The 15,812-nt window shown below is 38.7% G+C and overlaps 1 protein-coding gene across 26 annotated transcripts in view; it reads right to left on the bottom strand.

The window, feature by feature from the left end:
• Positions 1-15,812, bottom strand: part of DLG2 (discs large MAGUK scaffold protein 2) — a 2,208,086-nt gene that overhangs the window by 312,329 nt on the left and 1,879,945 nt on the right. For all 26 annotated transcript variants that reach the window (XR_003517338.2, XM_027578649.2, XM_027578631.2 and 23 more), the window contains one exon: positions 1,211-1,313. Coding sequence is in view for 24 of the 26 variants with exons in the window: in XM_027578649.2 (XP_027434450.2) it covers positions 1,211-1,313 (103 nt within the window). In the remaining 2 variants the exon portion in view is untranslated. The remainder of the gene's footprint in view (positions 1-1,210; positions 1,314-15,812) is intronic.

Below are 15,812 nucleotides of genomic sequence, written 5' to 3'. Positions count from 1 at the left end.
TGCTAGCCATGTGGACCAAGGGTAATTAACTACACTTCTTAAAGACAGAAACCACACCCATTTGCTTTTTTGTAAAAAGTCTTAGCCCACTGTGGGTGCTTAACTATATTTCATTAACAAAAGGAGTAATCTACATACAAATTTGCTGAAAAAACAACCACACAGTAGGTAACATCCCTGTTGTCTCACTGAGCCTCATTCTGATCACAGAAACAGATGTTCAAACAAACCAAAGAGAAGAGTATGGCTAATGCAATTTAGGATAGCTCATCAAGTCTCAGTTGGCTAATCTGATTTATGACATCTCACCAAGTTTCAGGGTTTATAGTAGTGTGTTACAAATAAGCGATACTATAGCAAAAAAAGCAAAACAAGCCTCAAGGACAACAAAAAACCGTGTTAGTGTTAGTAAGAGTTAATGCCACAAAGAGAGAATATGGTCCACTGATCATGGTCTGTTTCTCTCTCTCCTTGCTTCTAAAGGGATTCAGGAACAACCATCTTCCCCCACTGAATGTGCCACTTAGGCATGTGGATTTTGACCTAAAGACAGTGGAGACCCTCCAGGCTCAAGAGAAACTTTTGCCCCTCCCATAAACACATAGAAGAATCTCAGTTGGGGGTCTTTCCCAGAACAAGGGCTATTAGCAGAAGTAAGTTTTATCTGAGTGACCCATCTGTATGGCAAGGCAAATATCTAATTACCAAACATCTGTTCTTCTTATGGCCCTGTGAAGTGGACTCCTTTCCTCTGAAGTCCCAGACCCCTACCCACTTCTTAGCTCAGGATGACATATATACCTTATTTTGCCTGTCTATGTGGATTCCCTATACATATGCTAGTAAATTTGATTTTTTCCTGTTACTCTGTCTCGTGTCAATTTGATTCTTAGTCCACCTTAATTCTTTTTATAGTATCCATTGCTGACCAAAGTGTGTACCAGATAAGAACATAAATAATAAAGCTGATGCCAGGTTTTTTATTTTTTAATTCATATTTCAAACAGGATTTTCTAACTGATGTTTTCCTTGGAAGATTAAGAGTAACAAAGCCTCATGTTCTTTGGACATGGAGCACCCATTTTTCAGGACAGGTAAGTTTTAAAAAAAGCCTTGTTGGTGGAGACTGGTTAATACAGGTGATCAGAAATGTGGGTACATATTCACAAAGAAACAAATTGGAACATTGTAAGTGTGCATTCTCACTGACCTTCAGGTTGGTATTGTGCTATAATTGTCACCGTCTGTCCAGCCCCCTTCAGTGCAGCGGCAGCCTGTTCATGAGATGCTCCACGGAGGTCAATGCCATTCACCTGGAAGAGGAAGCCAGAGAATTTTGGCATTTCATAAGGCAGATTATTCTGATAGAAGAAAAATGTTTCTCCAAACTGAGAAGCTAAGATTATGTCCCCTGCTTCAAAACCCCTCCCATCCTAACCAAGGCATTTGAGTGTTACTTAGCAAGTCTCAGGCTCATGACAACTTTTAGTTAGCAAAGACATGGAATTTCATCTCGTGGCGTTTATAGTATGTCTGACTGGGTTGAAACTTCGTCTAAGCATGTCTACCAGAATTTTAGTGTGCGCATTTAATGTGCCTCTGTGAGTTTCCTAGATTTCTGGGGGTGGTCATGAGCCTTCAAAATTAGAGGAAAAACGGGATAGTGAGGACAGACACATGAAACGTACACAGACGAGTGTGTGCTGACAGATTAATGTATTCGGACGAGGTTTTGGGGCAGACTATGAAATGCGGCTGGCTACCTGCCAAATCCCTCCTTTTGGTCGTATGCCTGGTCCTGTCATCCCGAGCTTGGTTGGACAGCCCTGAGCCTTGTTCCAAAATAAACTCGACTGCCCCATTTCTCATGTACAATTCCAGAATGAATTCTGACAAAATGAAACAAAGAATGCCTGGAGTTTATGTTGCTGTTGCTAACTCCCATTTTGGGGCCGATGCCAAAAGAGAAACAGAACATCTAAAAAACAAGCACAAAACTCTGCCGAAAGGGAAAAATCATTCTGACGTCAAATTTAATGAGAAGTAAAAGCTAAAATCTTTCTCAAATCAATTCAGTCTCAGTCAACATAATATAATTACTGAGTGCTTTCCAACGTCAGGGCTCTGTTTCTGCCTCAGGAGACGGACCAGGGGCGGAGAACAAAGGTGAACAAGGCAGGCCCCTAAGCAGCTTTTCTGCTTCGACTGAACACACAGTAAATCCAGTTTTCCAACCTACAAAGAGCTAGTTTTTTGCAGCTGATGCCACAATTTGGCTTCCTTTTATTTACAGAGAAGCTGGCTATCGTCCATGAAAAGTAATAATAAAAAAACCCTGACCAGTTGCATGTAAAATATAAAATCTTATTTTGCCTCTCATCTTTTTGACAACGATACTGGGTGGTGGATGGTGAGTTGCCTCTGTTTCCCTGTCGGGGCTGAAATATCTGTGTTCTTTAATTCTACACCCTAGTCCTCTCATAATAGCTTCGTGAGAGTCTCCTTATCCACTTTTATAATGCCTCTTCCCTGCTTTCTATTTTGGTGAGCTCCTTACTGAGAGCATGGATGACACGGTAACATGGAGAAGTCCAGGCAGCTGGGTGTGGCCTGCCCGTGCCACTCACCAGCTGAGCCACTATCCTTTCACCTCCCAAGACTCAATACTCTTCTGCCTCGGAGGGAAGGGATTGTAAGACTCCTTGAGTCTAAAGCCCCTTTGAACTATAGAATTCTGGATTTACCTGTTAGGAGACGACAGTCATTTCAGACTGTCTAGTTACAGATGAGTCAGAATAGGACTCAGACAGCCGGAAGAGACAGGAAAAGTAAGAAGATATAGGCTCTTGCCTATAGGAAACTGAATGAAGAAACTTCGTGAGCCAAATAATCTCTTGTCAAACAATTAGGGTTAACTTCTTATTAAAAAATAATATATGATTGTGGTAAATGAATTCTAATGTTTCAGAAAGGTATCTGAGGAAAGTAAAAAAAATCCCCTCAACCATCTTCCCTCCCAGAGGTAACCAATGTTAGCAGTTTTTTGTGTATACTTTTTAGAAATCTACTATATGCGTATGCATGCACCCAACTTTATCTCTATTTCTGTTTCTTTCTTTACATATTTTAGTATATCATCACACTTTTAGTTAAGTGAATAGGATCATATCATATATATAATTTTATAACCTGCTTCTGTTTTGCTTTTCATTTAACAATATATCTTGGACAACTTCCGTATCAGCTCATACCATTTTACCTTCTTAACAAAAGCCCAGTAATCCACAGTATGGATGGACCAGCATTTTTTTCAAAAGGATTCCCACCATTGTAAGTTGTAAGGTTGTATCCAGATTTTTGCTACTATGAACAGTTATGAAGGTGTTTCTGAAGGGTAAATTCCCCGGAAAGATACTTTCTAAGTCAAAGGGTACAGGCATTATTTGTTTCTCTTAATTTTTTCTTGCATGTTTTTAACATGATTATGTATTCACTTAGCAAACAGAAACCAATAAAGGAAAAAGCAAAAAAAAAAAAAAGGCCAGAATCTCCTAGTCCAAATAATGTGTTGATATAAAAAAATAAAACTAATATATGTACATAATGCACATACATAGAATTAAAGCAATACAAAAGGCATAAAAATAAAATGGTCCCCCTAACTCTATTATTCTAAGCATAACCATTTTGATAGCTTTTTGTATATACTACCAATTATTTTTGTTATGAATATAAGGAGGTTTATCAAGTTATAATTTTAAAATTTTATACAAGTGAGATATTTTACATGTAGTTTTATACCTTTATTTTTCCCACTTACTAATATATCTTAAAGAACTTTCTTCATTCACACATTCCTATACATTGTCCTGTTCCTTTTGATAGCTGTGAAGTGTTTTATTATTTATTATTTATTTATTTTACCAGTGCAGGGTTGATGGACCCTTAGGTTGTTTCAGTATTTTGCTATTATAAACAATGCTACAGAGTGTTAAATTTTGATGCTATTGTCAAGCTGTCTCCAAAAATTTATACTCTCACACACAAACTATGACGGACTTTCCTCACAGTCTTGTAGAAATTGCATATACTCCAACATTTAACCTTCGCTGTTCTGATATGTAGACAATTTTATTTTCAAATTTTGCCTTCCTACAATTATGAAGTTAAACATCTTTTTATGTTTGCTGGTTATTCATGTTTCTTTTTGCATAAATGGCAGTTTGCTTATTTCACCTATTTTCTACTTATATAGTTTTTTTTTTTAAAGATTTACTTATTTATGAGAGAGAGAGAAAGAGAGACAGAGTGTGTGAGGAAGAGGGGTAGAGGGACAGAGAGACAGAGTCCCAAACTGACTCCTTGCTGAGTGCGAAGCCCCATGCGGGGCTCGATCCCACGACTGTGAGATCATGATCTGAGGAGACTGCTATGAAGTACTAAATGCCTTAAAAACTTGTTCTTCCAACACTTAAACATTAGAACATAGGAGAAGGGACCTGCCCAGAGTCATACCAGAGTTAGCATAGCCCCGGGTTTCTCTTGTCCAGCCTAGGCTTCTTCCCTCTGTAGCAGATGTACCCCACTATGGGTGAGTGTTCATTTTCCACTGGGCCAGTAATAACCAAATCTGGCTGTTATCCTGAACCGTACCACACTGCCCAGGTACCTGTTGATTTTCCTCCAGGTTTTGGCAAACATGCTCTCCTCCAGTCAAATTTTTCAAGGTCACTTTGACTCTTATTTCCCTCTCTGAGGTTTTGAGATTTTATCAGTAATCTTTGCTCAAATAACATTTTTAGGTATATTTAAAAACAGTTTACATCATTGATATGACATTGTATTTTATTTTTTTTAAAACAACTTTTTTAAAGATGTATTTATTTATTTGAGAGAGCACATGAGTGGAGGGAGGGGCAGAGGGAGAGGGAGAAAGAGACTCTCAAGCAGAGTCCCTGGTGAGCACAGAGCCTGATGGGGCTCCCATAACTCTGAGATCATGACCTGAGCAGAAATCAAGAGTCGAATGCTTAACTGACTGAGGCACCCAGACACCCCAGAGAAGGAGACAGAGTCTTAAGCAGACTCCATGCTGACCATGGAGCCTGATGTGGGGCTCGGTCCCATGACCCTGAGATCACGACCTGAGCCAAAACCAAGAGTTGGACACTTAACTGACTGTGGCACCCAGGTGCCCCTGATGACATTTTAAAATACCAAGTGTGACAGAGCCTCATATATTTATTATTTCTATTTTTCTACTTCAGCTTGCATTTTCTCTTCTTTAAGCATAAACTGGGAAATTGGAGGTCACTATTCTTTTCTTTTCTTTAAATTTTTTTAATTGTTATGTTAATCACCATGCATTACATCATTAGTTTTTGATGTAGTGTTCCATGATTCATTGTTTGTGTATAACACCCAGTGCTCCACGCAGAATGGAGGTCACTATTCTTGAGTTTGATAATTATAACCAGTTAACATTCATTGAGCCTCAAGCATGTTCATATGCTTATTATACATATTATATATTAGAGAATTATTATACTTATACTATATACTTATTATATTATTATACTTAGATATTTACACATTATCTTGTAATTCTTAGGAGGCTAGGATTATTTTTCTGATTTTATGAATAAGAAAATTGAGCTCAGAAAAGAATCACTGACCTGCTCAAAGTTAAACAGTTGGAAGAGGTTCAGGATTTAAACAGTCGAATTAAAACTCCTGAGCTCTTAATTCCAATTCCTATTGCTTTTCCTTTAATATGTTATTCAATTCTGAGTCTATGCTTCTAAGATTCCAGTTCTGAAGCTTGCCTCTCAAGCTCCCTGAAACTGACAGAACACAGTTGGGTGTGGCACCCTGGTCAGCTCTACCATGGCCCCAAGCAACCTGGTTTAAACATCATGACCCAGTTTATAATGATTAGATCACACCAGGCTGAAGCAAAAGGCTTTGGGCAGGCTAGAAAAATTCCATCTAGTGCTGTTTATGTATACAGCTGTCACTGGATCATAGAAAAAAACTAAATTCTACTTGTTATGACATCCTTTTCACAACCATGTTGGTAATCAATAGAAATTTTAGCACTTCTAGTTGATTCAAGTAGTTGTAGGTTTTATTCAGATGCTAATGTGAAGGTGAACAGTGCGCCATGTCCAGAGTCAACACTTTAACTATTTTTCTTTAAAGATTTTATTTATTTGACAGAGAGAGACACAGTGAGAGAAGGAACACAAGCAGGGGGAGTGGGAGAGGGAGAAGCAGGCTTCCCGCCGAGAAGGGAGCCCAATGCGGGGCTCCATCCCAGGACCCTGGGATCATGACCTGAGCCAAAGGCAGGAGCTTAACAACTGAGCCACTCAGGCGTCCCTATCTGTTTGTTTTTAAAAGATGAATATTATGTTGGCTACTTCAACCACAAGGGCCCCTGGTTTGGGGCTCCAGGGGTTACCTGAGTAAATAACTCTGTTTTCCAGAAATAATTATCTATTTCTTAGTATTATAGAAAGGATGATATCAAGGGCCTCCTGAGTGGCTCAATCAGTTAAGCATCTGCCTTCAGCTCAGGTCATGATCCCAGGGTCCTAGGATGGAGCCAGCACTGGGCTCCCTGCTCAGCAGGGAGCCTGCTTCTCCCTCTGCCCATCCCTTTACCCCTCCCTTTGCCCCTCCCCTTGCTCGTACTTTCTCTCTCTCTCTCTCTCTCTCTCTCAAATAAATAAATAAAATCTTTTAAAAAAAGGATATCAAAATCAGAGAATTTCAGAAATGGGGAGAGCCCATTTGTATGTATGTATGCCTTTAAGCTGATTCAGCCACATTACATATTCTTATATCCTTGTCTCCCATCATGCTGACCTTTTTATTTCTCTAATTTAGGCATTTCTGCACTTTGCACATGCTATTTTCCCTATCTAGAACGTAATTTTTCATCCCTTCTTCACCTGGAAAACTTCTCCCAATCAAAGACTCAGTCTGAATGGACTATGGAACATGCTTACTTGTGAACTCCTGAAGGCAGGAACTCATCTTATTGGAACTTGTGTCCCTAGCACAGCACCTGGCAAATAGTAGGTACATGATAACTAAAGAGGCGAGTGAATGAATAAGCAAGTGAACGGGTGGAAAATATATTCACATTACGTTATTCCAGGCAAATGGTCATCTAACCTTGATGTGACACCGGCTTTACTCTGATGAACTCACTGTCTTTCAGAGAAATCCATTCCACTTGGGGTCAGCTCTCATGATAAAAAAAAAAGTTCTTTGTGTTGAATCTAAATCATCTTCCTGGTACTTTCTACCTCTTGGTTCTACCTCCTTCTTCTGAGGGCTCACGGAACATTTCTTCTTTTAGATAATGCTCTAACATTTGAAGACAGTTTTCTCATTTCTATGACCTCATTCTCTTCCTCATCTCTCCATATCATTCTTACCAAATGACCACTTGCCTCTGCTTACATACCTCTAGTGACAGAGAACTCCTTCTTTCCTTAATCTATTCATTCCATTTTGGGATGGCTCTCATGAGTGTTATTTCTAGAATCTTGATATTATTTAATACCTGATCAGAGACTCAGTTGAATGCATGTGAGGTGAAGTATGGCAACAGGGATGCTTATTTATGGCTATTATCCTTGAATGTGTACCCATTTAGAGCTAAACACAGAGCTGACATAAATTTGGTTTTTAAAAACTATCCATTTTAGTTTTTCTTCTTCCAATTTAAGAGAGGAAGTGAACTTGAGTGACATATAGCTATTATCCAGCAATTCACCATTCAATAGAGGACACTGACAGATAAACACACATTTAAGCAGCAGGTGGTAAGCGCAAAGACAGGAAAAGGTCAGAAACTTCTGGGACAGGAAGGAGGGGCCCCTACTGAAGGTATGAGGAGGTCTGAGAAGGTTTTCTGGAGGAAGTGAGATCAGAAACAAGATATGAATGAGTTATCCGGGTAAGGATGGGTGGGAATGCCTGTGGAGTGTGGTGGTAGATTAGTAGCAAGAGTATTCCAAGCAGAGAGGGGAGGGACATGTGAAGGTCTGGAGGTAGGACAGGGCTTGATCATCTGAAGAAAAGAAAGGAGTTGTTGGCAAATGGCAGGGAGGGGAGAAAGGAGAGTGGGAAGGAGGTGAGAGATGACAAGGGAGAAATGGAGGTGATGATGATGTTGACGGTAGTGGTGGTGGTGATAGCTGACATTCACATAGCACTTACTCTGTGGCAGGCAATGTTCTGAGCATTGCCTATTATCAATTCCCTTAACCCTCATAATAGTTTTATGAAGAACGCATAATACTGTCCATTTTACAGAGGAGGAGATTGAGGCACCGTCATTAAATAGATTGCCCAAGGGTCCACTGTAATAAATGGCAAAACCAGGACTTAAACTCAGGCAATCTGAGTCTCTCTTTGCTTCGCTTGTGCCTCATGATTGTTCTTATCCTTGAAATTGTTAATAAAGCTTGATACTGAGTCAAATTCCTTATCATTCCTAACTATGACATATCAATGCTTTTCAAAGATCTGGCAGTGCAGGGAATGACAAGCCATATTAGCGAATTTGGAGTTTCTTTTGATGCAATAGGGAACTATTTCGCAGCTGAGAATTGAAAATATCATGTTACCATCACTCCTATACCCTAGGAGTGCTTATAGCTAGAGAAAATGCAGGAGGCAGGTGCCATTGCCAGCCCTGTTAAGAGCCTCTGGTGATGAATGTATCCCTTTGGAAATACTTTTCAGAGCACAGTACCACTCCTTGTGGCTGTTTTGGTTTTCAATCCCAGCTCAGGTCATTTGCCTGCTATGAAAACTGTCAAGGGAAGAACACTGGTTTAGAGTTGGAGCAACAGGATTCAAATCTTGGACCTGCCATTTCTTAACTCCAGGACCTTGGGTAAGTTACCTAACCCCCTTGAGCTTCAGTTTCTCCATATTCAACAAAGATATTAATGCTTATTTTGCCAGCTTGTTGTCAGGATGATTAGAGATAACACAAATAAAGTACTTAACATAACACTTCACATACTGAGTAGGTCATAAGTGGTTGCTATTCCTATTAGAGCGTACCTATTATATATGAACCAGGATTTTAAAATGGCTTTTGTTGGCAATAATAAAATCAAAGAATAGATTTAGTGTAAGATTGTCTTGGAATAAGAGTAGTTAAAAACTACAAATTTAACTGAATAATCATGAAAAAATGCAAAGGGTTGAACCAGTGGGAAAGGGAGAGATAATTGGCACCAGATTTCAATTAAAACTAGTCTGTACAGAACACAGGGGACTGTTTCAAGCAAATTATTTCATAGTTGGGGGTCTAGTTGGTATGTGGCAGGGGGCAGCAGGGAAGAAACTGGGGCAGAATCCAAACTATTTCTACTTTATTCAGAGAGACTAGGGATAATGAGATGAGCAGATATATTACCAGTGAATTAAATGAATGTAGAAGGCTCCAACTTTTCTCAAGAGGGAAGAAATCTATTTTCATTTTCCTAAAGCGATGTGATGTAGTGAGGTGGAAATTTGCATTCTGTTGCTAAATTTGCCACTAACTTACTCAGGCCAGCCACTGAGCTACTGTGGGAAGTGGAATGTTCTAGGCCCCACTGTCTCGAGGGTCCCCTGTAATTCAAAATTTGATGATTTCCACGGCTTAAAAATAACATCTCAAAAGCATTTTACAGTCAGTAGTAAATTGTTTTCCCACCTCATATTTCTTACCAAATAAGGTGGGACATAAACAAATATAATAAAAGCTTCCCATGTATTAACTGATCCTTATCACATACTTACGAGGGAATCAAGGAAACTATAAATAACCCATTTAATCTTGAATTGTGAGCAGGTTGGAATGGCTCACATAGAGCATGGAGAGAAAGAAAAAACATCATGCCAACAGAAGTGGACCTTGAATGCTGAAGGTTAAAAAGTTTTGTCAGTAAGTGGTAGTGGTGGGGGGGTGGTTACAGAGGCATTTAACACAGTTTGACTCGTGTTTGGGCTAGGATGACTATGGCAAGAGTGAAAAGTTGGGGTTGAAGAACTAAGCAATGAAAAATAGGATAACCAGATGGGAGACTGTTGTAATATTGCAAGTAGTTGATGATGAAAGCCTGAATTGGAAAACTGAGAATTAAACTGTGGGAAATGGGACATAGACTTGAGAGAGGACACAGAGAGAGGTTCTAGATAGCTATTCTCAAATACTTCTGGGTACTAAATAGAGTTTAAATAATATTTATAGTAATGTTGAGTATTTGGAAATGGGAGCTGAGAAAGGTAATCAGGGAAGTATTGGTACCATTAGAATGGCAACACAGAGTAGAAAGTGGGTTTAGACAAGAGGATAATGCATTTTGTTTTGGACATGTTGAATTTGTTGTGTCTCTTGGAGCTTAGGGAAAGCTTAGAGAAAGCTTAGAGAAAGAGTTAATGTTAATAATCAATTTAGTCTTGGGATTCCTAAGGTCGGTACCCTGATCTTACTAGCCCCAGACGTAGAAGAGGCTTGCTGTACAAAGCTTAGATTAGTTCACAACACTGCCTGTTACATAAGGACATGTAATTATTAGCTGTTATTGACCCCTACCCTGACATATACAAAGAGGATGACCTGGGCTAGTATAAAATTATCTCAATAAAGACTCAGCAGGGCAAGAAGTACCAGGGTTAAAGTTACTGAAAGAGAGCATGGCACTCTGGAAAGCATGGTCCTAGGAGTGAGGAGTCCTGAGTTTCAGTCCCATTCTGCTGTTAACTCATTTCACTTTGGGAAGTTTGTTTCCCTCTCTGGGGCTCAGTTTCTTCATCTAGAAAGAAAGCGTTATATTAAATCACTGAGGCCCCCCTCCAGTACTTCATAAACAAATATATTCCATGTCTAATATGTTTTTTGTTGACAATGTGAGAAAAACAAACAGTTCATTTAGTGATAACTTTCCAAACACCTTCTAGCATGTCTCAGAATGAATGAAATATAAATTGTGTTTGAAGTGGAAATTTCTAATTAGGTTCCTTTCTCCTCCTGGAGGCTGTTGTCCTTGGTGCAGAGTGATAACATTTTTGACAGTAGCTGTGTGAGAGCTCAAGACCAGAATCTCCACCCAGAGTGGAGGCAAAATGAAAAACTGATATTGGATATTTACATGGCTTGGCAGCTAAAATAACATCCCTTTTAAATTTGGCTTGCTGATGCAAAAATAAACACATATTTAAAAAAAAATGGAAAACATTTTGGATTACCAGGGCATTTATAGAGGGCTGATCATTTTGAAGTCTTTAACTGAAGATAATCCAAATATTTATATATATATATGTAATTTTATTATATATTTATATGTTTATATATAATTTTATTATATATTTATATACAGAATTTATATAATATTTATATATTTATATTATATATAATCATATATAGTATATAATTTTCCAAACCCAATTTAGTATAGGCTAAGACACAGTAAATAACTTAGGATTCATGTGTTTTGAGTAACAAGAATATATTGCAAGAATATGTACGCAAAAACAGTTGAAGCCTTATAACATATTATACAAATACAAGATGATACTAGTGTCTGTAGCTCTGATTCTTCTCTTAACTCTAGACTTACAAATCTATGTGCTTACTCGACATCTCCAGCTAGATGTCTAAGATTTTTCAAACTTATCATGCTTAAAACCAAACTCTCAATTTTCTCCTGAACTCATGTCTGGGCAATTTTACCACTTTCAGCAAGTGAGTAATACGACCATCCACCACTCAAACCACTCAACGAAGAACCAACCTGCCAAGCTTAATTCTCATTCTTTCTCACTTCCCCATGCAATCCGTCAGCATGTCTGTTTACTCTAGCTCCAAACCATATTGCAAGTCTACTTTTTTCCAACTTCCCCCATCGCCCTTGGCAAAGCCACTGCTTCTCCCAGGGATAAGTGCACTAGTGCCCCGACTGGGCTCCCTGCTTTCATGCTGGCCCCCCACACCCTCTTATCCTTTTCGACCCAACAGCCATTGGGATCTTTTCAAAATGTATATATATCAGACCATACCTCCTTCCTGCTAATTTTTTTTTTACATTGACTTCTTGTTGTACCTTGCCTTGACCTTGACCCATCCTTCTGATGCCATCTCGTTCTACTCTCTGCCTCCCTCACTATTTCCCAGGCACAAGGGCCTTAGATGTGCTTCACCTAAATGCAATTTCCTTCCAGCCTTGGGTCCTTGTACCAGCTGTCTTTCTGATAGGAGTGCTCTTCCTTAGCAATTCTCACATTTGATCCCTTATTTTTAAAAGTCTCAGCTTTTAAGCTAATTCCTCAGAAAGCTCTCTGCTGACAATCCTTTTTAAAGTAGCCTGGTAGCCTATCGTTAACATCCTTTTTCAATTTCTTCTGGAATTTAGGTCTACCTGATATTGCATTATTATCTCACCCACCCCAAGAAAAGCTTCCTGTGAATAGGAGTTTGTCTCTTTTGACTCCATACTTCTAAGGCCTGCAACACTATGTAGATAATTTAAATGCTCCTTGAATTAATAAATGATTATAACTATTAGATCATATCATTTTATTTAAATCATTAAAATCTGACTACCATTTATTGCATACTTATTATAAGCCAGGTACTGATCAGAGTCCTTTTCAGAAGGAATTTGTCCTCTAGGGGGAGAATGGTTAATTAAACTGGACTCACTGGATCAGAATCTTTGAGGGTCAGACCCAAGAATCTTTATTTTTGAAAAGCTCTCTAATGACAGATGCTCAGTCAGATGTGGGCCCCTCTTGTGGAGATGTAGCTCTTTGTCCTCCTATGCACTCTTGCTGGTCCTTCATTCATACACTTGATTGTAATCTCAAGTTGTACTTTGACTTTGATGCTCTACAAACCCTCTGGCCCTTTGGGACTCTATCACCAATGAGGACTTAGGTGATAGCAGAATGGCTCTGGAACCTCCTTTAAGATATACTTTGGGAGGGAACACATGAACAGGAAAACAGTGACCCATACAAGCCACGTCAGACCCATTCTCTTCATTCCAGGCTTTTGTCTACCATACTGCCCTTTGTTGATGTGAGTGTTTCTCAAAGCCACACAAAGCTGTAGGGTATCATGGCAGAAGTATCCTTGAAGCTCCCATCCCATGTCTCAATGACATGAAAACATGGAATCACTTACTTGCATATCATCCAAGCCTCAAAACTGCTCAGGCAAAAGGTAAAACTCTGGGGTATGAGGCTAAACTCCTGCCCTCTGAGATCTGCTTTGCATCTCACCCTCTAAGCCCTCTATTTTGGGATGGGATGTGTGTGCTTCCAGGCCAATGGATTCCCTTAGGTTAGTGTCAGATTTGAAGTTGAGGCCTTTCCTTGATGGACGATGGTAATAAAAGCAACCTTCTGGGTTTGCTTAGCATGTTCTCCCCTTTGAAATCAGTGGACTGACCGCAAATGCTCAGTTACTTTTTTTTAAACTTAGTTTTCTGTGGTTTCTGGATTTCTGATACTAAACTATCACTACATTTAATCTCCTGTTAAAAATACCATCAATCGGGAATTGATTAAATAAATTATTATGGAATATGATGTAGCTATTAAAAGCAATGGCATACATGCCTAATATTCTCATACCAACAAATAGCTGTGATATATTGCTAAATTAAAGAACAAGTTAAAAACTATATATATAGATAACCCTGCTTATTAAAAGAGAAAGGAAGAAAGAAGAAAGAAAGAAAGAAAGAAAGAAAGAAAGAAAGAAAGAAAGAAAGAAAGAAAGAAAGAAAGAAAGAAAGAAAGAAAGAGAAAAAAGGATATATGATCTTACAGAAAATGCCTGAAAGGCTACACAACCAAATGCTAAGAGAAGCTGCGGAGGGCTGTGGTCTTGAGGCTGTGGTAGTTAGGGTTAATGCTGAAGAGGAGAGAAGGGGTTACATTTCATTTTATACCCTTCAGTAGTACCTGAATAATTCTTAAGTGAACATGCATTGTCATATAACAATTTTAAAAGTTATATAAGAAAAGTTTTAACAATTGAATTTGAGGTTTGTGTTACTTTGACAGTAAAAAAACAAAAAGGGCTGCCAAGGCACATGAAAAACACAAGGATGTTTATAGAAAAAGTGAAAGAGTTGTAATCAAATATTCACATATTACATAAAGTCACTGAACAGACTGTTCCTGAGCGTCTTCTTTGTGGCAGTCACTATACTCATGTTGGAAATGCGCTGGTGAAGAAGGCAATGGCTCTGCCCTCGGTGGCTTGGAATGGAACAGCAGTTCTCCACTGGGTATAGAAATGTGGAGGGGGGTGTTCTTTGTTCTTAAAATGTCAGAGTCTGGGGGGAACTTTGGTATTAACTGTGCAAGGCCCTGGAATGTTAAATGTTCTGCAAAGTGTGGTATGGGCATACACGGTGAAAAATGGCCCTTCCAAAAATGCAGTAGCACTTGCAGTAAGAAATACTGGATCACATAAATATGCTCATTCCAAATGCATCTTAATGAGATTTTAGTGCAGGTGAAAGAGGTTCTTGGTTCCTTCCGTCCACTCCCACCGGCATGGATGACCTTAATCATAAGCATTAAAATCAATTTTAAAGGAAGAAAAAAAAACTGTCACGCCTGTCAAATAGCCCATTTCTAAAGCTCTTGAAAGGCTTCAGTAGGAATAAGGTGCTAATGGAATTATCTTGGTCAAAAACCATTAATGCAAAACTCAAACTCGGGCCACTATGTGCAGGACCCATCTGATGTTTGTTTCACTACCGTTCCTCAGGATAATGACATTCTTTTGTGTTTGGGCTTGTGTGTATCTTGGCATCTGTTGTCCATAATTATATTGTAGCATCTCTATGACTTATTCCTTACCTAAAAATAAGGTTATCATCTCACTGCCTAAAAGCTCTCAGGAAACAGGTTTTCTGAGCTCAGGCAAACAGTGTCAAGGACTCCTGAATCCTCTTTCCAACTGTTTCAGTATCAGTTGAAGGGGAGGAGATCTGAACAGACATGAATCCTGAAAATCGAATTGTACTTACCACTATTGCTGAGAAATGATATTTATTCATCTACTGTCCCTTCAAAATATCTTTTACTTTTCTTTTTTTTCTAATATACTACCCTAGCCCTAAGTCTCGATCCAGACTGTTGCAATAGGCCCCCTCCCTACTATTTATTTTGAAAAATTTCAAACTACAGAAAAAAATTGAAGAACTGTACATAAAAATCCAGACATTTTCATCAAGATCCAACAGTTGTTAATATTTTGGCACATTTATTCTCTCTTCCTCTGGCTCCCTTTCTCTGCCTCTCTCTCTCTCTCTCTCGGAAGAGACATACACATAAACACACACACTTGTTCTTTCGGAACCCTCTGAAATATGTGACAGACATCACACCCCTTCCAAACCTAACATACCAGCAAGGCATCTCCTCAGCATAAACATATTTTCTATATACCCACAGCATCATTATTAAATCAAAGCAGGTAACAGCAATTCTATGCCATCCAACATACTATACCTATTCAAATTTTCTTAGTTGCCCTCAAAATGTCTTCTATAGATTTTTTTTTTCTTCAATCCAGGATTAAATCAAGGTTTACTCATTGTGTTTGGTCGTTATGTCTCTAGTCACTATTAACTTAAAAAACTACCTTCTTTTTTCTTTTATGACATTGAGTTTCTTTTATTTCTTTCTTTCTCTCTCTCTTTCTTTCTTTCTTTCTTTCTTTCTTTCTTTCTTTCTTTCTTTCTTTCTTTCTTTCTTTCTTTCTTTCTTTCTCT

Source organism: Zalophus californianus, chromosome 11 (genome assembly GCF_009762305.2).
Source record: "Zalophus californianus isolate mZalCal1 chromosome 11, mZalCal1.pri.v2, whole genome shotgun sequence".
Lineage (NCBI taxonomy): Eukaryota > Metazoa > Chordata > Mammalia > Carnivora > Otariidae > Zalophus > Zalophus californianus.
This window is presented reverse-complemented; position numbering and strand designations above follow the sequence as displayed.